We start from the raw sequence: 24,695 nt of genomic DNA on the forward strand, positions 1-24,695 counted from the left end.
TATATATAGTGTGTGTGTGCATGTAACTGCAGGCAAGAGCAAACATAAGTAGCAGATTTCAACATATTTTTCTCCAAAGTTAGTAGCTCTCAAAAGGAGAAATTCAAGTAAGCTAGAAGACCAATATGACCAACTGTTTGGCTGACTCAGTGCCTCTCTTCACTATGAAGAGCTGTCCAGAGCAATGGTGCCTTGTGAGAACATGCCAGAAAGTCTTTAAGACTCAAAACCAAGCTGAGTGCCATGGCTCACACCTGTAATCCCAGCACTACAGAGGCCGAGGCAGGAGGAACTTGCTGCAAGTTTGAGGCCAATCTGTGGTAGAGTTAGACCCTGTATACACACACGCACGCATGCACGCACATGCACACATGAGAAAAAAAAAGAGTAACCAAAAACCTACTCCGCCATCTTCTTTTTCCTTGTCAGGGAGAAAAGGGAAATAAAATTATTTCAGGAGCTTTATGAGACTTTACATGTCTTTGGTGACAGAATACTGGACAGGGAAGAGGGCAGAGCAGGTCTGTTTATACCCATCCCTACTCTGTCCCTCCTGTGTCATAGCTGTGATGCATTTTGTCAATAGCTTCATTAATTTCACTTTCCTCAAACACACTTGTCACAAACTTTCCATCCATGCTTAATCCTCTCCTCTAAGCACTTCCCATAAAGTGAAGCTTAGTGACTGAATTAAAATGCAAAACCTACTACAGATCAATTACTAGTATTAGTGACAGACCTACATCTAGGAAAAAAACTGGATAGAAAATATATACTAGGCTTCTAGAAAGCCACTGAAAATACACACCAGTCTTTAAGAAAATGTCTGTTATCCAATCCTGTTTTTTTTTTCTTCCTAAAAAGTTTAAAAAATGTAAAATAATTTTTTAAGCTACCACTGCTATAATAGAACTTTTGGGTTATTTTTCACTACAAATTAATGTGCTAGCCACTTTCTGTCTTGAGTATTTCCTGTGGGTTTCCACTTCCCTTTTCGTATCTGTGAGGTCTTCCCCTACAGTCACAAAGCCTGAGTATTGCACTGACATTTTTTGGCATATTCCTTGGATTCCACTTATAGGGCTGGGTTATGAGCACTTGACTGGGTTTGATTCTCAGCACTTCACACACACACACACACACACACACACTCACACACACAAACAAATGACTAAATGAATACAAAGCACAACCCGTGCCCGCCCCCACAAAAACACCTTAACAAAACACAAGCGCACAAACTACTAACCATTTCTTCAGGGGCAGCAGTAGCTGCAGATCCGGCACCAAGGACAGAGCCAGGAATGTGAACAGAAGAGGCAGATGTAGCTCCAGCAGAAGTCATGGAAACAGGAACTGCAGTGGAGCTGGCCACTCCGCCTACGGCTGGGGACGGCAGCAACTGCACAGGAACCACGGAAGGCATGGTGGACAAAGACGGGTCCAAATGAGCAGAAGCTTCTCTTCCTGAACCACCAGGGCCACTCCCTTCCCTTTTCGTATCCGTGAGGTCTATCCCTACAGTCATAAATGCATTCTATTAACAGATGTCCAAGTTAAAATAAGTACATAAATATATGATGGCTAAAATTTGGTAGGAGACGCTGCAGTGTAAAAGCAGTGCAAAGCTGTGACGGGCGACCAACTTTCGATAATATGAGCTGATTTATGAAGATCCTGTTTATAGACACCTGTTAAGTTTAATGATTCATCTCACTTAACCAAGACACATACTTTTTTTAGTTGTAAAAGCACTTTTCAACTGTGCCTAAAATTGCTTGAAAACCTGACAACTATCATTTTAAAGATGATTTGAATGAAGGCATGAAAAGCATAGACAGGTTTTCACAGCACTGAAATACTAACAAAGTAATGAAATGAAACCCCTCTTCCAAATGAGCTGACTCTCAAACAGGATTTAATTTTTACTGTCATGTTCTGTCTTCTTCATAAAAAGCTCTAATTTCCAATCTATTAGATTTAAGGGGACAGGTGAGATGGCTCAGGGGAAAGGTGCTTGCCACCAAGCCTGATTACCCAAGTTTTATTCCAGTAACCTACACGATGGAAGGAGAGAACCAACGCCTGCAGACTGTCACCTGACCTGTGCACATGTGCTCATGCTTGTGCCCCCCTGTAAGTAAATATAATAAAAAATTTAAAAACATATTTAGGGGGCAGGGAATGCAGCTCAGTGGCAGAGTGCTGTGTGGGTCCATTCCTTCCCTCAAAAAAGATGTAGGATTTAGTATATAACACAAGATTCACTGAAGAACATAGATTGGCAAGAACCAACACAAATTAAAAAAAAAATCAACTGTAAAAACAAAATCAAGAGTTGGTTTTGCTCTAACAAAAGCAGTGCAATAGGAACCTTGAATTGTTAAAAGTGCATCATAAAAAGCAAAACAACTGTTGTCAGGCAAAATCATTTGGGTATTATCAAGATAAACTATCCTTGAAATTTTATAATTCTAAGTTTCTAGTTTCCAAATTGTATATGGATCACATACCATGGCTAATTTTGCTAGAAAGATTTGCCCAAACACCTTCACCTAATAATGTGCAAGACCTAAATAATGAATGCTTGTTGATGCTTTAAAATGAAGGCAAGACAAGCACAGAGAAGTTTTTCCATGGGAGAATAATCAATTAATGTAATTAAACAAAACCAAACCATTTCTGATAAACTGAGTCCCCAAACTGAAGCTAAGATGGGGCAGTACTGGAGAAATGGTCATGTACTTACATGAACTTGGGAGACAGACTTAAAACAACTGCAATTAACATCATTTTACAGGTATCTTTTGTCTTTCAAATACTTTTGCCTCTTTCACTGCCTCTTCATGAGCCTCTCTGCAGCTGCTAAGTATAGTTTATGTCATCTGCCTTGTTCGGAGGAATACAAAACCCAAGGAGGAGAATTGGCTCCACTGTGAAGCAGTAGCAGAGGGTCCTTCCTGGTCATGTGTTCTTCTAAGTCACACAGAAAAATCTACTACACAGATTCTAAGCCATATGGACAAAGCTACTACACAGAGATCCCAGACAATACGTGACTTTTTAAAAAGTAAAATTATTTTACTGATAGGTTTATATTTCTATCTGTTTAGAAAATGAGTTTAAGATTTCTCTTGGAAGATTATTTTTAAAATTAGAAAACCATGAGTAGGTCAGAAATATTTAACTAGCAAAATCATCCAAGGAATTTGGCAACTTAGGCAAAAATGAAAACAAATTTCATATTTAGAGACATTAAAATTACTAGTTAAGAGGAGCTCAAAACATTTTATTTTGGGGTCCTGAAGAGATGGCTCAGTGGTTAAGAGCACTGGCTGCTCTTGCAGAAGGTCTGAGTTCAATTCCCAGCACCCATCTGGTGGCTTACAACCAACTAGAACTCCAGTTCTAGGGGATCTGATGCCCTCTTCTGGCCTTTGTGGGCACTGCATGAAACAAACATATGCAGGCAAAACACTCATACACATAAAATAGAAATTTAAAAAAACCTATTTTGGCTGGGCACGGTGGTGAACACCTGAAACCCCAACCCTCAGAAGGCTGAGGCAGGACATGCGTTCAAAGACAGCCTGGGTTACACAGCTGTATTCTGTCTCCATCTTCTCTCTCACACCAAAAGAAAAAAAAGGGTACCATCTTGACCTTTAGCTTAAATGGTTAACAACTGAGAGAGACTCATCGCTCAGCTCTAAGGCACCAGAAACCATGGATGAGCCAACTGACCCAATTCTCATGGTTGATTTAAGCTGAGTTTGACACCATGAAACCACAAATGAGTAAATTCGAGAAGAGACAGATCCACCGCAAAACAACACGACTGCAGGCTGGACCTAACACTTGAAATCTCCTCATATTCTTTATTGAACCTAGGTAGAGAATCTTCAATAAATTACTAACCTGCATCATTTCTGTTTTGAAATATGGTCATGGCTTCGAGATTTAATGCACATACCCCCCTCATGAAGGCTTTCTTCATGGAATCTTCAAAGTGTTCTTTTTCTTGTTGCATTCTTTGAATCTCAGCTTTTGCATTTTCCAAAGCGCTAGATAACTGAAATAAGAATTACAAAAAGGAAAACTATTTGAGCCACATGAAAGATACTGTTAAGGATAACCTTGACTGTTTCCATCTCCCAAGTACTCGGATCACAGGTATGTGCCACTGTGTCCAGCTGGCTGTTTTTTTAAAACTATAAATCTTTTATGTGGGATATTAAACCATGCATTTATTCCTTTGGGAGGGAAAAACTAACTAAATGCCTGTAATATTAATATAACTTCTGAATTTAAATTACAGAGTGAATTTTGGTGAAACCTACTTTCCCATGGACCAAACCTAAAAAGAATGCATCTTTTTTGCATGTCATTTTGAATTCCAGAAAATTATGCATATTATGAAATTCATGTTTGTATGCACACGTCTGTTTGTGTGTACAGACCAGAGGTCAACTTTAGGTGTCTTCCTCAGTTGCAATCCACTTTCTTTTTTTGAGACAGAGACCGGTCTCTTACTGGCCTGGGACTCACTAATTCAATGAGGCTGGTTGGCCAGTGAGCCCCAGGGATCCTCCTGTCTCTGCCTTCCCAGTACTGGGATTGCAAGAACACAACACTGAGCCCAGCTTTTTTTTAAAAATATGGGTTCTGAGAATTGAACTCAGGTTCTCTGCTTATAAGCAAGCACTTTACTAACTGAACTATCTCCCCAGACATATGAAATTTATTTTTAATGTTCAGTATTTAGTGTTACAACAATGACTTTTTTTCCTTCTAATATTTAATTTCAAGAGGACTTTTGCATTCAGAATGTCTTTTTTTTTTTCCTTCCCATTTTGGGATGTAAATAACTTCCCATGAAAACAATGTTAATTACATTATTAAGAGTCTGAGGGACAATAATAGTTTACAAACATTTGCTTTATATCAACCTTATGTAAGAACATAGTTTACTGCCCAGTGTGGTGGTACATGCTGTTAATCCCAGCACTCAGGAGACAGAGGCAGGCAGATAGTTGGGACTATAGGGAGACTTTGTCTCAAAAAGGCCAAAAAAAAAGAACATAGTTTATTTAAATTATTATGAAGATAAACATTTTTGTATTTTACTTTTACTCTTGCCTATATGTTTAAAACTAATAGTGAATGGATACATTTACTTTATTAAGCCAAAGTGGAAATTAAATAAAAAGATGTTTACCATAGCAAGTTTGACTTCATAATCCCTGGAAATCTGGACACAGACTTCTTCGGCCTTCGCCTGACATGCCCGTTCTACCACCTCTTTCCACTGCCTTTGTATCACGGAACGCCAGCTCTTCCAGACTTTCTTCAGCAAAGTTCTCTGGAAGTACTGGTCAGCCAGTTTACCTTCATAAACCTGAACAAGTGACATCCAACCTCAGAAATACAGCAAACTGCTAAATGTAGTGGCAGTTTAACAAAACTGTAACATAGCAGTGTGAGTATGTTATCACTAATTCTGTATAGCAGACTACAGTTGATTTGCACACAGGAGAACTGCCTTAGAGAGAGCCAGTAACCTGCCTAAGTCACACAGGTGGAAAGGGACTTGCCTGGCTCGAGTCTGAGCTCTTACCCATTATATCATGGCTTAATGCAGATAATCAAATAAGAAGGAAAAAAAGGGACAAGGAATGGAAAAGAAGAACACTGTCGTCTCAGCCACAATCCCCATGACCTTTCAGCTGAAGGCTGGAACAGGAGAGTAACGGGATGGCCGGAAGGCAAAAGGGTGGCGGCACTGCTTTCCTTTCCTCCACCACAGATATTTCATTTAATTACACACTGCAAAATGCCAAACTGACAGATTAGGGAATGTAAGTTACTTTTATCAACGAATTCTTCTGAAGAAGTAGTTACAATTTTCAACTTTCTTATATTTGAAAAATTATTTGAAAAGTGATGCCTGGGGCTGGAGAGATGGTTCAGGGGTTAAAACCACTTGTTGCTCTTGCAGAGGACCCTGGTTCTATTTCTAACACCCATGTGGTGGCTACCAACCATCTGCAACTCTAGTTCCAGAGGATACAATGCCCTTTTCTGACCTATGTGGGCACCGCACGCACATGGTACACTTACATTTGTGCAAGAAAACCCTCATTAATATAAAAAAGTGATGGCACCTTGACTACTCCAGCCAGTCTTTAAAATAATTATTCCCATTATGTGTCACTTCACACATAACTTTTAAATTATGGCATACTGACTCATTTTAGTTTGGTTTATGTATTTACTGGTGTGCATGTGTGTGTGTGTGTATCTTCCTCCATCACGCTCCATCTTAATTTTTACTGATTCAGCTAGCTGGCTGGACACTGGGGATTCTCCTATTCTATTTCCTGCTGTGCTGCTATGCCTGGCTTGTACATGGGTACTGCAGATCTGAACTCAGATCGTCATGCTTGCACAGTAGGCACATTACTGAGTCAGTTCAATAAAAACTGAAAACATTAGAAGTCTCTTTGTTTGTTTTTGAGACAGTCTATTGTAGCCTTGGTTGGCATAGAACTATGTAGACCAGGCTGGCCTCAGTCTCACAGATCCACCTGCCTCTGCCCCATGAGTGGAGGGATTAAAGGTGTATGCCACCATGTCTGGCTTCGAATGTAGTCTTAAAAGAGAAATTTTCATTCATGGTAATTTTTTCCTAAAACACTAATCTCTTATTTGCCAAATCCAGACTACTCTAGGACTCATGTGAATTTATGTGTAATACAGATCTCTATATCCATCCTTATTTTCTATGCCCTGTCTTCTTTCTTCTGTTTATCTATCTGTCTGTCTGTCTACTCATAGTTTTCACACAATCTTATTTTAAAGACAAGGACTTGTTATATGGCCCAGGTTGGCACTGAACTCATGATCCTCTTGGCTCAGCCTCCCAAGTGCTAAGATTATATATATGTGCCACCATGCCTGGTCTCAGTAATTTATTATTCTATTTTAAATTAAAACTTTTTTTTTTTTTTTTTTTTTTTTTGTCTGAGACAGGGTCTCACTGCCTAGCCCTGGCTGTCCTGGAACTCACTATGTAGACCAGGCTGGACATGAACTTGAGATCAGCCTGCCTCTGCTTCCTGACTAAAGGTCTGTGCTACCATGCCCAGGCTCCCCTTCACAAGTCTTGGGATACTGTTTCAGCTTTTACCTAATAAAAATAAATGATATTCAGTTATAAACTTGCAAACTTATCTAGGAATGGCTCTAATTCTCATGCTAAGGAAAGTCTATTCAATAAATATTATCTGTATCATTTTATAATGCATAAATATTACTATTTCTTTTTTGAGCCAGGGTCTTGTCTTGCCCATGCTGGTTACAATTCCCTGTGCTCTAGTGATTCCTGCTGCAGCCTCCTGAGTGGCTGAGACTACACATGTGCCACTGTGCCTGGTCAGCTGTGTTGGAAATAGAAACAATACAGGACTCATAAGACATGTTTAGGTCTATAAATACTTTTTCCAAATAACCATGTCTGAGGTAAAATCTATTAAGGATGTCTCATTACCAGGTCATTTATAAGTTTGGTGCAATCCTTAGTAAATCTCTATGAAGCAGCAAACAGTGTATCTATCATAATATATACCCTATGTCTATAAAATCTGAGAGGTTCTTTTCCAAAACTGTACAGAAATCAAATTTTTTGAAATAAGAGCAACATTATGCCATAAATTTATTGACTTATTAGAAAAAAAATCTTTGGCTTTAACAAGAGTTCTAGTAAGTGATCTTAAAATGCTTTCTAGTTCAGCAGTCTTGTTTTTTAATACTTACATCCTGTCTTGATTTGACATGGCCGATTCGCCAATGGAAGAAGGTTTTCATTAACTCTATCCTTTCCTTCTGCTTGCCTATGGCATGAGACAAGCTGGAAATCACCTGTAAACAGCAATTAACCCAGTTAATAGCAACTGACTACTGTGGAAAGAGCACAGTCTAAGATGTCAGGTTATTCTAATACTCAAGCTAAATGGTGCCTGGCTGCTCAGTTTATTCATTTTTATAAACTAATTTTCTTATATGAGAATAATTACAGATCTCTACTACATTCATCAATTAGCTTCATTTTTTTTATTGAAACAACGTCTCAATTGTAGTCCAGGCTAGACTCAAATTTATGACCCTACTCCTCCTCCAGGTTCCTGAATGCTGGGGTTCCAGGCATGAACCACCATGCTTAGCACAGGCAAATATAAAGACCAAAGAAGTTTCTCACATGAATCACTAAATATCGATGGGAGGAGAAAGGAAAGAAATCTTTATAGTGTACATATCTTCTTCCTCCATAATAAAGTTTATGTACATGATAATTAGCATAATTATTGACATTTAATTCAGGAAAATAACATTTGCAAATTTTGCTACATATACAAAAAGCTTTTATTCAAAAAGTTTTTATTCATTTGACTTCTGAACAGAGCATTCTAAATATCTTTCTAGACCCTGCTAGTACCCTGGACATAGAAATTTTCTCAGTATTTACTAAACTTGAGGTTTGGATATTTATAAAAATAATAGTTCTATTCTGATCATTTTCTTCAGGAATATTATTATCCTTAAAATTTTTTTTAACTCCTAGCTGGGAGTGGTGGCCCAGGCCTTTAATCCCAGGCAGAGGCAGGCGGATCTCTATGAGTTCAAGGCCAGCCTGGTCTACATAGCAAGTTCCAGGCCAGCTGGGGCTACAGGGAGACTGTCTCAGACCAAAAAAAGAGAGAAAACTTTCAATTTCTAAGATAACATTTTCTTTTCCAAAAACTGAGTAATTGAAAAAAATGTATCTAAAACTAGACACATTAAAAAGGAACTTAGTAAACTCCATACATTCATCACAGGACATATATTCCTTTTCGTTTGCCTGCTTTTAAAAAATATTTTATTTATTACTTTTATTTTATGTGTATGCGTGTATTGACTGCACATAGGTAGGTTCACTCATGTCATGCAATGTTTGTGGAGGCCAGAAAAGGGCATTGGATCCCCTGAATGGGAGTTACAGATGACTGTTAGCCACCATGTCGGTGCTGGGAATTGAATCCAGATCCTTTGCCAGAGCAGCCAGTGCTCTTAACTGCCGAGCCACCTTGCCAGCCCCTTTTTTGCCTGATTTTGTTTTGTTTTTTGTTGGTTTTTTTTTTTTTTTTTTTTTTTTTTTTTTTTTTTTTTTTTTTTTTTTTCGGAGACAGGGTCTCCCTGCAGCCCCAGCTGTCCTGGAACTCACTATGTAGACCAGGCTGACCTCGAACTCACAAAGGGCCGGGCCTGCCTCTGCCTCCCAAGTGCTGGGATTAAAGGCATGTGCTACCATGCCCGGCGCCACTACCTTTTGAATACTGAGATTACAGGCATCCCACACCCAGTCTTGTTTTCCTTTTCAAAATGGGAAAGGCATTCCTAGATGCCATGAATATTCGATTTCTTAAGTTGGATAGTGATACATAGCTGTTCATTTTATTTATTTTCATAAACTGAACGTAAGTATACTCTTTATATGATCCTTCAAACTAAGAAAAATTAAAATACTTGAAAACCTCAGAACAGGGTTTTGAAGGTGATAGAGAAAACGACTGACATTGTTTCTAAAAAAGCAAACTACATAAAACATTTAATTTTATATTACACCCAGTAAGAGCAAAAGCAACCTATATTTGAAAAAACACATGATCTTGCTAGGTGTGGTGGTATGCTTGTAATAGAGAGACAGGGGGCCTTCTACCTGGAGGACAATCTAGGCTACATAAAACAGACCCAACACCTTTATCTAGTTCATTAAATGCTCGAGTGCTGCTTCTGCCAGCAAGAAGCTGAGGCATCTGCCCAGAGTCCTTCTCTGAAATCCACTCCTTTCCATAAACAGATGTAGGTCAGAGGGGCTATAAATTTGTTGCCCATCTGCTTTGTTCAAGGTGTGATCAGAGGGTAAAGACAAGCACAGACCTGAACTCTAACCTCCAGTTCTTAAGAAGCCAAGAGGAAGTGAAAAAATGGATATTTTCTCTGTTTATCTTCATCAATGAAGAAATACATCTTACAGGTAGAAGTTGAGATACTATATTAAAATGAGGATTGTTTAAAATGAAGGTACTGCTTGTTCCTTGGTGTTCTTTTAAGGCTAGAAAAATGGTCAGGAAAGAAACCAAAAACCAAAAAACAGTGTACCTACACTTAGCAGACATTCTTAAATATCACCAACTACCAAAGGTAGAGATAAAGCACTGCATGCATGTTTAGTCAGAATGAATCCTACGGCTGTGTGTCTATTTTCCTATCAGTTTCTGAAGTGATTTTTTCCATCTTGTAGGAGTGGAATAATCATTAGTTCTCAGAATATAGTTTTCGGCAAGGCATCTAATGAGTCTCAACTAGAAGGAGATAAAGAAGAGAAGACCTCATCTTTTCTTCCAATGGAAATTTCAAAGGTTTTGTGCAGCTCCTTCAAGTCATTGATCTGGTTTGACAGTTGTTTTACAATTGCTGCATGTTTTTCTTTCTCTTTTTTCATTTCCATTCGGTGCCAGTCAATAAAATTAATTCTCCATTTGCTTAGTTCAGATATAATGTTTGTCTGAAAAGTAAATATACCCAAAATTAAGCAGTTTGGTTTTTCAAAACACTCTTAAACTGAAATAAGTAATATTAAGAAAAATCAGGTTAACAAAAGAGCTACTAAAAAGAAACCACAACACACCAGTGGTGACTACGCAAGCTCAACAGCCGCCGTTCTGCACAGGTCACAACTGCCCCATCAGAGAAATTAGTTTCTTCCTAGTTTATGTTTCTTTGCATGAAATCTCGTTATTTTTTTTAAAATCAAGTTTCATTGACTAAATAAATTCAAGGACTTAGTGTCTATATTAAAATGGATCAGGTGAATAAGAAAATCCAGCCATTAACAATTGGTTATTTAGAGGCAATAGTGCTAGCTGAAGCCACTTATTGTTAAGCCTTTTCACCCAAATGACTAGCATAAAAGGACCAAATAATCACTATTATAAAAAAATTCAGTGACAAATATGCTTAACTGAACACAGAACACTTTGAATGGTTGGTTGCATAATACTCCAACAGTCTTTCATTATTACTATAATTATGAAACCTGTCCAATGGAAAACTGCTAGAAATTGCACTTATAGATTATTTCTACAATTTAGGTTCTAAATAACAGGGAAATATAAATGCCACAGAACTCACATGACCATACTTTTTCCATGTATATAAATATATAACTTATTTTTCTCAAACTATATGCTTCAGAAAAGTGACTGTGTGTGTGTGTATGTGTGTGTGTGTGTGTGTGTGTGTGTGCATGTGCGCGTGATATGTATATGTGAGTGCAGTGACCATGAAGGCCAGAGGCACAGGATCCTGCTGGAGCTGGAGTTACAGGAGGTTGTAAGTTGGCCTAACATGGGTGTTGAGAATTAGAACTCTGATCCTCTGGCTTTGAATCACTGAGCCATCTCTCTAGCCCTGCCCACCTCCCCCTTTAAAAAAAAATAGCAAAATCTTGCCATTTTTACAATATTTTGTTTTACTGACATGCTACTAACATCACCAAATAAAGAATATTTTAATAGCTTTATCAGTCATATATAGTAGCTGCTATAAAATGACTATACGCTGATAAACTTTTTTTAACACAAAAGGAGGTATTTTCTTTAGTTATCGCTTAGGGTTTTTGTTTCTGAGATGAAACCCACTATACTGCCAAAGCTGATCTTGAATTCCTGAGCTCAAACAATCTTCCTACCCTAGCCTCTCAAGTAGTTGGACTGCAGGTATATGCCCCCTCCTCACCCAGCCTCCGTTTGTCATAACTGTGACATGAATAGGCTCAAACAGTCTTAGTTATACAGAAGCCAAGTCTCCAAACATCTGAGAAATTCACTGGAACATACAGTGTCCTAGCAACTCCTTAAAACCTTGCAGCTCAGCATATGGTTTAGAAACCAGGAATGCTACCTAGGAGCTTGATAGAAATACATAATCTTAGGTCCTACCTGAAACCTACTGGGCACCAATCCACAGTTTAACAGGACACTGAGACGGTCATATGTACATAAAGATGGAGAAGCATAGACCTAAGACACTGGACAGCTCTTTTCAGGGGCGTAAAGGTTCGAGGGCTTTTTGTTTTCTAAAAGAACTTGGAAGGAGAGGGAGGAAGGAGGAAGGAGGATGTGGAAAAGAGGAAGGGAGTAGAAAGACGGAGGAAGAGAAAGGGAGGAAGATGAGGAAAGTAGAGGAAGGAAAGGAAGAAGAAGAAAGAGTTGCCTCAAGAGCCAAAGTACCATGATGAATATTGCAAAAGAACCACAATACCTTAAGACCTGAACTCCAGAGATCAAGCATATTTTCCATCTTCTGAAGGTTTTCATCAGAAATAAGACAATCACCCATAATTATTTCATGGGCATCTGCATGAGTAGAAGTAGAGGTTGGTAAGGAAGAGTCATCTAAAAGATGGGAACTGAAAAAATCCATGACTGGGTGAGAAGGCTTCCTTGGCGACAACACAGGTGATGACCCTAGAAAATAAGAAAGGTGATCAAGCAGCAATCGAGTCAAATTGAATTCTCCACTGGCAAGGTGATAGCAAAAGGCTACAAGATATCTGTTAACTCTGGAGGCTGAAAAGAATGCAGAGAAACTACCTTTCAAGTGTACTGGTTATTTTTAATTCCAGTATTGTCACTAGTTTAGGGTTGGCTCCTACATTCCCTTCTACCCCCCAGGAAACAATCCCTATGGCAATCAAGATGTTTCACATCCTGGGCATTCTAGTGCAGCTTGAGCTGAAGTATTATCATCCATACCATCACTTTAACATTAGCAAAGTGCTTTTCATGCTCCTGTGATTAAAAATGGTAAGAGATTAATTCCCATAACTCATGCCATCCTAAAAAGCAGGTATTATTGGGGCTGAAGAGATGGCTCAGCAGTTAAAAGCACTGGCTGCTCTTGCAGAGGATCCAGGTTTGTTTCTCAGCACCCACATGGTGGCTAACAACCATCCTTAACTCCAGTTCCAAGGGATCCAATGCCCTCTTCTGACCTTCACAGGCACTGCATGACACAGGTGCACTAACACACATGCAGGCAATACAATCATACACATAAAATAAAAATAATAAATACAGTATTTTCTAAAAGTAGATATTTTCTTTATTTCATGGAGAAAACTGCAGTTCAGAAAGTTAATTGACCAAAGTCAGAGTGGCTATATATAGATACACTATTATTGTATACTGAACACTGGTATATGCCTCAACATTGCTAAGATCTAACCAAAAAAAGGAACTAGTGATTTAGTTTATCACTCTCTGCTAGCCTTCAACATGTAGGTGAGAAATATATGTACATCTCTCTATACATGGATATACCTGTATATATAACTTTCAGCACTTGCCATTACTTGGGGCAGTGGGGGAGCCAGAGCCAGAAAGACAACTGGCCCCTGTCTCTAAAAAGCATAAACTAGAAAGGTTAACACTCTTCCACAGATGTGTGCTGGAGCTAGACACCATCCATCATTATTACTCACACATCTCTCATTTACTATGAAGGTCCTAGTAACCAAGGCCCAAGGGCTTTCCTCTCTCACAAAATGAATCAAAGACAAAATTAGTATAACATGTGTTCCTTAAAATCAAATCTTTAAGAACTCCTTGTGAGAAGGAAAACTATTTCCTAATATATCTGCGTTTGGTATAAAAAATATAGGGTTTGGGACTATCATAGTATGACACATTATTATCTAACATGTTCTGAAGCTGGGAAATGCCCAGATATTCTTTTATCCTTTTACTGGATTCTACCAACTACAAAGACTTGGCTTTTTTTTTTTTTTCTGAGACAGTTTCTATGTAACCCAGGCTGATTGTGAACTAGCTATCCTCCTGACTCAGACTCACGAGTTCTAGGATTACAAGCACGTTCCACCATGCCCAATAGGCTCTGCTTCTCATTGTTTACTTTTAACAGAGTAGAATCATGTAACTTAAGAACGTGAAAGACCATCTCAGATGCTCCTGCCTAAGATTCTTACAGGTGAAGAACTAAAGGGCAAAGGCATTTCTTGCAAGACAACATAAACGGTTCTCACATTAAATGATGATAAATCACATAGTAAGGAAAGTATCCCATTTCCATCCTTTAAATTTATACCAGGTCAAATAGAAAGTCTGAAGCTGGTTCCATAATGCTTCAAAACCCTTTAACACACTGATCTCTCCTTGTAAGGAATACAAGGCACATTCTGGGTGCAACAGAGTATTATCAACAATACTTTGAAGGAGTCAATACGTTGGCTTTCATTAATTATTTTTACCATTTTTTTAATTGCAACAAATATACATTAACTTTATGTTATACTCAGTAGTTTAAAAGTGAACATCTTTAAAAAATAGTAAATGAGAGAACATGTAGTATAAATGTGACAAAAATCATACATCAGTACATATATGTCTGAATTTGGGAAACAGCACATTGGTTTAGGTTCAGGAAAGATTTAAATTGGCCAATATCACATTAAATCTTTAAAAATAGCTGTCTTCTAAGTTAGCAGTTTTAGTAAAGGATATCATACATTATAATTACTAACTGGTCTTAGTTGTATTATTTTGGAATCTTATGAAATTTAAAATATCACTTAAGTTAGCAACAATAGCATTTAAGCATCTTGTTATTAATATGTTGATATTATTCCTTTTGTTAGATGATAAAAACTTCTTTTATTAGGGGGCTGGAAAGATGACTCAGCAGTTAAAAGCACTGGCTGCTCTTGCAGAGGACCCAGGTTCAAGTCCCAGTACCCACATGGCAGCTAACAACCATCTATAACTCCAGTTCCAGGGGATCCAGCACCTTCTTCTGGCCTCCACAAGCACTGCATGACATGGGTGCAACAACATGCATGCAGGCAAAACATTCATACACATAAAGTAAAAATAAAAAAATAAATAATTCCTCTTATTAGCTAATATTCATTGTACCAAATAATGTTGTATGTTAATGAAACAGCCAAGGAAAAGTCATCCTACCTGACTTTGACTGACTTGAAATAGTTAAATTGCTTCCTTTCCCAACTTCCATTGCAGTGTCTTTTATAGGGTTAGTCCCTGTCAAAAAGAAAGGCTTTATAAAAATAAATGGAACTACTTAAAAAAAAATCAGTGTATATGAATTGTACAAAACAATGGGTTTGTGACTTTTTTATGCAGCATATAACATACTTTGATAATATTTACCATTTGCTTACCCTCTGTTGTCCCCTCCCTGGTCCCCTTCTTAAACACGACTCCTTCTATGTTTTTCTTTGAAAACAAAAATCTATGTTCCACATATGTGAGAAAAGGTGCAGTATTTGTCTTTCTAAGCTTCTTTCACTAAAACATTGATTCTCAGGTTCCATCAATTTCCTGGCAAATAGCATGATTTTGTTCTTTATGGCTGAATATTTCATTGTTCTTTAACCATTCATCTGTTGATGGGCACTGAGACTGATCTCATAACTTGGCTACTGTGAATAGTGCTTCAGTGAACATGGGTGTACAAGTACCTCTACTGTACACTAACTTTGATTTTCTTGGGTAGATACCCAGGAGTGGTGTAGCTGGGCCATATGGTAGTTCTCTTTTTAGTTTTGAAAGGAACTGCCAAACTGTCTTCCACAGTGCTTGCACAAGTTTACATTCCCACTGGCAGTATCTAAGAGTCTATTCCTTCCCGTATTTTTTCTAGGGTTTGTTGTTTTGTTTTCTGGGGGACAGCTACTTTGATTGGGGTAAGATGAGAGCTCAGTGTGGTTTTGATTTGCATTTTCCTGATGGCTAAAGAGGGCAAACATTTTTCACATTACTATATATTTTTCACATTATTATATATCTGAGTTCTTTATATATTGTGGCTACTAATCCTCTATCAGATGTATAGCTGGAAAATATTTTTCTCCCTTCTGTATGCTGCCTCTTCACTCTGTAGTTTCCTTGGCTGTGCAGAAGCTTTTTAGTTTGAGGCAATTTCATTTGTCAATTTTTGTTATTATTTCCTGAGCTATTAGTTCCTATTCAGAAAGCTGTTGCCTGACTGTCTCTAACTGTTTCCATATAAAAAGTGAACCACTCTTAAATGAAATGCCTAAATAATCATATATTACAAGATAGTAGTATATGAGTATAATTTTTGAACAAAGAAAATACAATATATATTGGGGAAAGTCAGGAAAAAGACATTGGATTATTGATAAGCTCAATCTCACTAACCAAATGTGGGTGAAAGACATTTTGGCATACCATAGCACTGATTTCACATTGGGGAATGCATGGGCCAGAACTTAGAGGTGGACCCACTATCTCACAACACAGGGGTGTTCCTAGGGGCTTTCTGCTTTCACTGCTACAGTCAAGGTAAGCACTGGTTCCTCCACACAAGGACTTCCTTGCCTCCACTTAGGACCTTTGGTCAATTCGTTTCCAAAAGGAAATGGGAAAACCTCACAAGAATGGTTGTGTTATAAACTTAAACATACTTTGCCAGTTCAACAGACCCTGCTTATACTAGGAGACCAAAATACCAAGAATAACGAGAACGTGTGGTAAGTTTACATATTCTAGTCTAATAGTCTGGTAGTGAGTCAGAACACAAAAACTTACTATATGTTGTATGTTTTAATCGCAAATGCTATTTGGAAAAGGAAAAGCATAAAAATGATCTTACATGGGAGAAAGAGTGGCAGTCTTAAATCTCAGGTGATTATGAAATGTTGAAGAGCAAGGCAAGGGAAGGAGTTATGGCACTGGTAGCAACAGCACAGGACTAATGCTGGCAGGAGAGGAGACAAGCTTTTGGTAATTCCCATAAAAGAGGTATGTAAGGCCACAATGCCAACTTGCCTGTTTTTATAGTCTGTGTGTACATGATGCATGTGCACATGTATGTTGAGCATGTGCCACAGACATGCATGCAAAGTCAGAGGACAATCTCTGGTATCAGGCCTCTTCTTCTACCTCAAGACAGTGTCTCTTTGCTGTTCACCATGTGTAGACTAGGCTAGCGGGCCTGGGAGCTTATAGGGATTCCTGTGTCTCTGCCTCCCATCTCGCTGCAGGAGCACTAAGACTACAGAAGTATGCTACTCCACCCAGCTTTACATGGGTTCTGGGCCTTCGAACTTAGATCCTCATACTTGCATGGCAAGCACTTTACCTACTGAGCTCTCTCCCCTTGCCTGTTTATATTATGAAAGTATGTAGCACTCTGAGTTTGCCCAGTAGGAACTGCATGCTAAGGTACTCAGTGTAATCAAAACATGTCTGAGATCTCTGATGTACACTGAATAAATTCAAGGTTCATGTCTCTTAAAGACAATGAACTTTGCATTAAAAATATTCTGTCACTGTAAAGTTTCTTTTAGAAGCTGGTACAATAGTCCTATCTATTTTTCTAACACAGTAGATTGAAGACTGAGGAACACAAAAAATATAGAACTACAGACAGTGAGTAATAGAAACCAGGGTTGTGACTTAGCAGAAACCTGGGAGCCTTGTGCCTCTGAGTGGGTTATGACATGCATCTTCAAGGACAGGGATCCTTGGAGGCATGCCAAAGTATGGTGACTGTTTTACCTTAGGTGTCTGAGACCTCTGAAAGAATGCTTACTCAGGGCTGGTGCAATACCTCAGAGGGTAAGGATGCTTTCTGTTAAACCTGGACACCTGATCCCTGATACCTACATGGTAGGAGGAGAGATCTGACTCCACAAAGTTGTCCTGACTTCCACACATGTGCTGTTATGTGTACACACAAATAAATAAAGAAAAGAGGGCTTACTCAGAGTGAGCTCTTTGAATTTGTACTTTACTAAATAAGAAAAGATAAAAAAAATTTACTTTTTCTACCTTTAACTATCAATGTACACCTTGACTTGCATCAGATCTTGCGTCTACTGCTGACAGTTCATAAGTGGATCCACCTTTGTGCTAATAAGCCAAATAGTTCTCCATGCCCATACAAAGTTTGCTAACAAAGCACTAGTATGTAGTTTGCAGAGTAACTTAAAGGATTCTGAAGGCAATGCTGGATTTAAAAAAATATTTTATTTATTATTTTTATTTTTTGTGTATTCGTGTATTGCCTGCATGTAGGTTAAGTGCACCCATGTTGTGCAATGCCCACAGAGGACAGAAGAGACTGTAGGATCCCCTGGAACTGGAGTTATGGACAGTTGTTAGCTGCATGTGGGTGCTGGGATTCGAACTCGGGTCTTCTGCAAGAACAGTCAGTGTTCTTAACTGCTGTGCTATCTGTCCAGCCCCCATTGCTGGATTATTTTTAATGATGGGTTTGGGCATTTAGTTTTTAAGATAATCCTGGCATAGAACTTTGTATTATATAATATATTCCACCAAGAGATAAATAATTGCTCAAGTGCTGCTTTAACTTTATTACGTTTCATAAAGCTAAGAGTCAAACGAAGTTTATAAAAAATCCCACCTGTTTCAAAAGAGCCAGGAATAACACAGTAAAATGTAAGGTGACCCCACATGATACTAACTTACACTTTGAATTGAGATGAGCCAGTGAAGGTAAGACATTTTCACAACCATGTTAGAATCACTGATAAACTCAGGCTCCTAAGTGTTAGTTTGAAGACTACACATAAAGCATACCAAATGATGCAGGAAATCTATCTGGTACCACTTCTCCCTTAGGAAGAGATGGCTGTGGAGCGCTGGATTCGATATTTGGAGTCACGATAGCATAGCGAAGCAGTTCTTCATACTCTTCCTATGAGAAGCCAACAACCAGAAATGCATTATAACCATTATACTGTTACAATAGATTCAACCACTCTCATTTCTGTTGTTTTAAGAAATCTAGTTAACCATTTAATAGAGTCATATGCTTATCACAATACCAAAAATATTAGCATTTATGTTAAGCTTGATTCTCTGAGTGCTTCCAGGATGGCTTTTACATTTATAATTTAAAGTTCAAAGAGGTAAAAGAGTGTTATTGATTTGACGCAGTAAATTTTTTCCATCTTTCTTATATCTCAGATCAATTGAACTGAAGATGAGAGATATGCTATTTAAAAGCTGACATTTTCAACTACTTGAAGTGAGAATCAGAACATTCTTTCTCTACCCCTTCTTTCCTCAGTCCTTTTCTTCTGTTTTTATGAGACAGGGTTTCCCTATATTTCCCAGACTGGCCTGGAACTTGGTGTCAAATTTGTAATCCACCTGCCTAGGCCCGAGTACTGAGATTATAGGCATACAGTACCAACACAAGGCACCAGAATTTTCTTGCTATTATATAATTCAAAAGAAGTGGATTGGATACTGGCATTTTTTATCTCTCCTCATTTCAAATGCTTTTTTTCTCTGCCTTTGTTAGAAGAAAATGACTTAAATGTGAATTTATAAAACACATCTATATGATTATAGTTCTGTTTTAGCCTACTTTTTCATATTGGAATTTTAAGTAAAATTGTTTGAGTTTATACTATTCTGTTTGAAAATTGCCAGGTGTTAGGGCAATTAAATGTGAAACAGTGACTTGGCTTGAGCATCAACTTAGATTCCTATTCCACACACACATTTACATGCATTAAATATTAGATAAAACAATCTTTATGCAGTATATATTACTGGTAATGACAGAAGCAGACATTCAAAAGGCAACCACCAGAAAATTCATCACCAGAATCCTCTTCATAATGCTCTATCAACACTGTTAGTGATGCTCTTTCATGACAAGAAACACCTAAGTTTCAAACTGTTTCCTAGCATGAAGTAAAAGCCACAGCAGCCATGGTGGCGAACACCTATAATTGTAGCAGTGACAGGTAGAGGCAAAAGAACTGTAAGTCTGAAGCTAGCCTAGCTACTTAAATTTGGCACATTACAATGTCTAAATTTCAAATTGACAAAAGTAATTTTAATTCTTTAAAAATATTTAAATAGGCTTAAATCTAAAAAAATATATTCCAGGAAGGCGTGGTAGTGTACGCCTTTAATCCCAGCAGAGGCAGAGGCAGGTGGATCAATGTGAGTTCCTGAGCTACATAGTGAGTTCCAGGTCAGTTGAGGCTACAGTGAGATCCTGTCTCAAAAAGATCAATATACATTCCTGGGGGCTGGAAAGATGGCTCAGGGTTAAGAGCACTGGCTGCTCTTGCAGAGGACTCGGGTTTGATTCCCAGCATCCACATGGCGGCTATCAACTCTCCGTAACTCCAGTTCCAGGGGACTTCTAACTTCTGTGGGCATTGCACAACACAGGTGCACTTATACACATGCAGGAAATACACTTATATACATAAAAAAATTCCCAAATCATATTCAGTCATTAAAAGGAAATTGTAGTTTTTCAGCTATTAAAATAAAAGGCAATCCCAATTTGATAAACTGGGATGAGATATAAGGTTTCTATAAACTGGAATGTGATCTGATCCTTATAAACTAATCAAATATATAAATTTCAAGTCTCTTTGTGGTAAAGATTGCTAATGATCCAATGGCTCCATTTTCCCTTTATTCTTGTAAGTTTATGAAGCCCCAGGACTGACCTGGGCAAACGGCCACCCAGCTATATTTCCAGCCTCCCTTCAGTTAGGGATAATTAGAAGCTGGTCTCAGGATCTGAACATCATGTAAATGGCATCCCTTCTTACTTAGTTACCTAACTTATCTTTCAGTACATGGGTCCAGGGCTGTAGATTGTATTAGATGTTGTAGCAACAGGTATTAGAACCTCATCCAGTAGAACACAAGAGAATCTTGAACTCTAGAACTTTAGATGGTTTGATAATGTATTCAAATACATTAAAAATGAAAGCATTCAGTAGAGGTGGTTAAATAAGAAAATTTCAGATAATAGTTCTTGAAATTTTTAGCTTTACGTCTCAAGGTGGCTCAAGTCTTTGTAGAAAAAGCATTTGAATAGTTCATGCCTTTTTTTCTGAAAATCCAAGACAATGCACTCCTAAAATTTGTAGAGTAATTCTTTAAGTTTGATAATATTGTAAATGCAAACACTTCATTATAGATGGAAAGAGTAAATGAAAAAAATGTATTTCTGGTTTCCCCACAAATTATGACTTAAAAATATTTTACTTATTATTTTTATTTTATGTGTATGAGTGTGATGCCTGCATGTATGTAAGTGCACCCATGTTGTGCAATGCCTGTGGAAGTCAGAAGAGGGCATTGGATCCCCTGGAACTGAAGTTATAGACAGCTGTTAGCCACCATGTGGGTATTGGGAATTGAATCTCGGTCCTCTGCAAGAGCAGTCAGGGTTCTTACTCACTGAGCCACCTCTCCAGCCCCAAGTTACCACTTCTTTAAAATAATTTTTAAAAGTCATGATAAATTTAGATGGCTTCCTACCTGAAGGTCTGAAGAGACAGAGCTGCCTTTACTGGAATCATTCTGTACAACATGAAGTGAAAATTTTTCATCATCTGATGCCATTCTGCACAAATACTATAAAACAAAGGAAGTTAAATTTAGTTGTTTTCCTTAATACGCAAACTAGAAGAATTTTAAATATATATCAGTGCAATAGTATTTAACTTGCAAACAATTTTCATGTTATTTATAAAACATCACCCATTCAACATATTGAGTACAGTTAGGTAAAAATCATGGAGGGAAAAGAATGACTCACTTTCAACATTTAGTGTGTTCATAATATACTGAAAGAGAGTCATACAAACACATGAAAGGTTAAAGAACAATGCTTTAGAATAATCCCCTGTGGGGTCTGCTAGCCTGTGATCACTGTTTAGCTAACAATTTGTGTAAATTTTTTCAGTGAAACTTACCTTTTGAGAATATTATTTTACAAACAGTAAGCTTATATAGAACAACAAACTTGGACACATAAAAATTATTAAAAGTCTTAACTAAGAAAAATTTTAAAGTAATTTAAAAGATATAATGACTGTTGATTGGCTGTTTAGAAGGAGTGAGTGAAGACTGTGGATGGCTTCCAGACTTCCGGCTTGGGTAACCAGATGGATCATAGCATACTCATCAAAGCAAGAAATGTAGGAAGATGAAGTCGGGAAGGACAATGAGTTCAATGCCAGATGTGTTGGGTGTGAGACTGCCATTGAGGCACTGGGTAAAGCTGTGGGCATGTAGTACAGTCAGCCCTCAGTATCTGTGGGTTCTGCATTCATGGATTCAATCAACTGTGGGTAAAAATATTTCTCTCCTTTTTTCTTTTTTTGAGACAGGGTCTCATTATATAGCCTTGGCTGGCCTGGAATTCACTATGTAGCCTAGGCTGGCCTCAAACTCACGGAGCTCTGTCTACTTCTGCCTCCCCAGTGCTGTGATTAAAGGTGTGTGCTACCTTACTTGACACAAAAATATTTATTAAAATTCCATCTGTACTGAGCATGTACAGACTTTTTTTCTTATCATTATTCCCTAAACAATACTGTGTAACTATACAATTCATATCATAGTAGGTATTATAAGTAAACGAGATGATTTAAAGTATTAAAGGATGATAGGCATAATAGGGTATATGCAAATACTATGCCGTTGTATATAAGCCACTTGAGCACCTGCAGACTTAGGTATCTGCAGGGGTCCTGGAGTCACTGTACTGTGGTTAAAGAATAATAATGTATATGGCTGTACTGGCTACTCAGTGCACAAGGACTGCCATTCATAATAACTACAATGTAAATGTTGGTCCCTAAAGCAGGGTGGCACAGGATCCCTACTAGGAGTGTAGGCTGGAGGTACAGCTCGAGCAGGCCTTGCTCTACTGGGATCTATTGAAAAAAATGGGAATGGATGGAATCACCTATTTTTATGTGATAAAGTATGCAAAAATATATGTGCACATGTGTATTTTTTAGAAAGAGAATTTAGTTTCCAATATGATATCAGAGAAGACCACAATCCTAATAAAGTTAAGGACTATGAGAAGAGAGTTAAATTCATAACTGCTAACTTTTAAAGGAGTAGTCAGCAAAAAAGACTGGCAAGGAAGTCAGAAAACGAGAACTTCCTGAGAAGCATCATGGAGACTGTCAGAGCCTCATGCCACAAAAGGGCAAGCATTGCCCTGAGCTTGCCCACCAGGAAGCTGCTGTGGCATTTGCTTGAACAGTGTCAACGGCTGCTGGAACAGGACTCAATCACAGAGTGCTAAAAATAAATAAATAAATAAATAAATAAAATAAACAATATGGAAATTGAAGTAGAAAGGCGAGATACAGGGAATATTACAATATTGAATAGAAACATAGGCCAGAGCTAGAGTGTGAAAAGGAAACTGCAATTCTATTCAGTATTACTATGTACACAAGAGATTAAGTACACAAAATCTCAGCATGACTATCTTTCGTTAAGCCAATTAGGGATATATATATAAGCAGGTACCTGCAGCAAGGAATGCTGCTTCAGCGATTTACAGGGAACCACTGTTAATTTGGCTCATTTATATTTTCATTAGCATCTTCCCTTAGGATTTGCTTGCAGACCTGGTAGGTAACCAGTTAGGAGGTGCTGTTTAAATAAAATATGAGCGAGTACAGCCAGACCTCAAAAGTTGTTTCTTAATTATATACAGCAAATGCAACACAATGATTGTACTTTTGGAAAGGATGCTGCCACTTCCCCCGCTGTGTGCAAGCAGGTATGATAACGGGAAAACTACAACAGTACGGTTCCTTCCTGTATCTAGCTTCAGAAACCAAAGAATGACGCTTGCCTGAGTGGGTGGAGGATATACGCCATCAAAGTTTCATTATCTAACCTAGGGTACCAGAAACCACAGGAGAGTTTGAATGCTTCCGTTTGTCACAGATACACAGGGATCTCTTAGCAAAGACCTGGCTTGACAAAGAGGGCTCCAGGAATTCAAACGTAACCTCCACGTGGCAGGGAGTGAACCAAAGTACAACTGACAGCAAGGTGACAGCCCCTGACCCTTCACCCGTCCTAACTGCGTGCATGGAGAGGGGGAGCGCAGTCCAGCCCAAAATGCAGTGAACGGCGAGTAAGCAAACGGATAGAAATTGTTTCATCGCCCTCCGACCCAACCCAGTTTAAATCCAATTCTTAATCAAAACACAACGTTATGTTTGGCTATTTCCCCCACATTTTAATTAATCGCGATGCTCAACCCCGCTCCGGGAAGGGCGCTCCCGGGCCTAGCGCGGAGGAACCGGAGATGCAACTCCCGGTTCTTACCCCGTCTGCGCTCCACCGAGCCCCGGCTCCTTACTCGCCGCGCGGGCCGGGGAAGCTGCAAACACCGGGAGTTCAGCGGATTCCCTAGCAGCCACCAGGCAGTTTCAAAACTGCTGGCAGGGATCAAAGACAGCCCTGGCCATTGGCTCCCGGCCTCAGCAACCTCATATTTGATTGGTCTGCAGGAAGGGGCGGGGCCTTGGGCCGCTGCCAGAGAAGCCGGAATTAGGAGACTTAAAAGAGAACCCCAGGTGCAGGGTCTCAGGGAGCTCTGCCCAGCGCGTGGAGCTGGTACTGCGCATGCACCTTGCTGCTCTGAGGCTAAGCACTACGGATCGACTCCAGGGCCAGATTCGGTTGAGACTGCGCAAGGCTGTTAAACTGTGTGCGGCTGGCCATCTGCAGCAGATTCTCCATGCCTTCTGTTGA

General features: G+C 38.7%; 1 protein-coding gene across 3 annotated transcripts in view; it reads right to left on the bottom strand.

Moving 5' to 3' along the window:
- Poc5 (POC5 centriolar protein) overlaps positions 1-24,422 on the bottom strand; it is a 35,095-nt gene extending 10,673 nt beyond the window's left edge. The window contains exons 1-10 of one of the 3 annotated variants that reach the window (XM_008836079.3): positions 24,267-24,422; positions 21,438-21,533; positions 18,711-18,828; positions 15,084-15,161; positions 12,364-12,569; positions 10,430-10,606; positions 7,816-7,920; positions 5,219-5,398; positions 3,919-4,072; positions 1,250-1,518 (exon numbers count right to left, since the gene is read on the bottom strand). In XM_008836079.3, the coding sequence (XP_008834301.1) occupies positions 1,250-1,518; positions 3,919-4,072; positions 5,219-5,398; positions 7,816-7,920; positions 10,430-10,606; positions 12,364-12,569; positions 15,084-15,161; positions 18,711-18,828; positions 21,438-21,521 (1,371 nt within the window). In that variant the 5' untranslated portion in view covers positions 21,522-21,533; positions 24,267-24,422. Of the gene's footprint in view, positions 1-1,249; positions 1,519-3,918; positions 4,073-5,218; positions 5,399-7,815; positions 7,921-10,429; positions 10,607-12,363; positions 12,570-15,083; positions 15,178-18,710; positions 18,829-21,437; positions 21,534-24,266 lie in introns of those variants that run through there. The other 2 variants (XM_008836080.3, XM_029564924.1) reach the window with 2 other exon arrangements.
- Positions 24,423-24,695: the final 273 nt, after the last annotated feature.

This window comes from Nannospalax galili, unplaced genomic scaffold (assembly GCF_000622305.1).
Source record: "Nannospalax galili isolate Female #2095 unplaced genomic scaffold, S.galili_v1.0 scaffold2758, whole genome shotgun sequence".
Taxonomy (NCBI): domain Eukaryota; kingdom Metazoa; phylum Chordata; class Mammalia; order Rodentia; family Spalacidae; genus Nannospalax; species Nannospalax galili.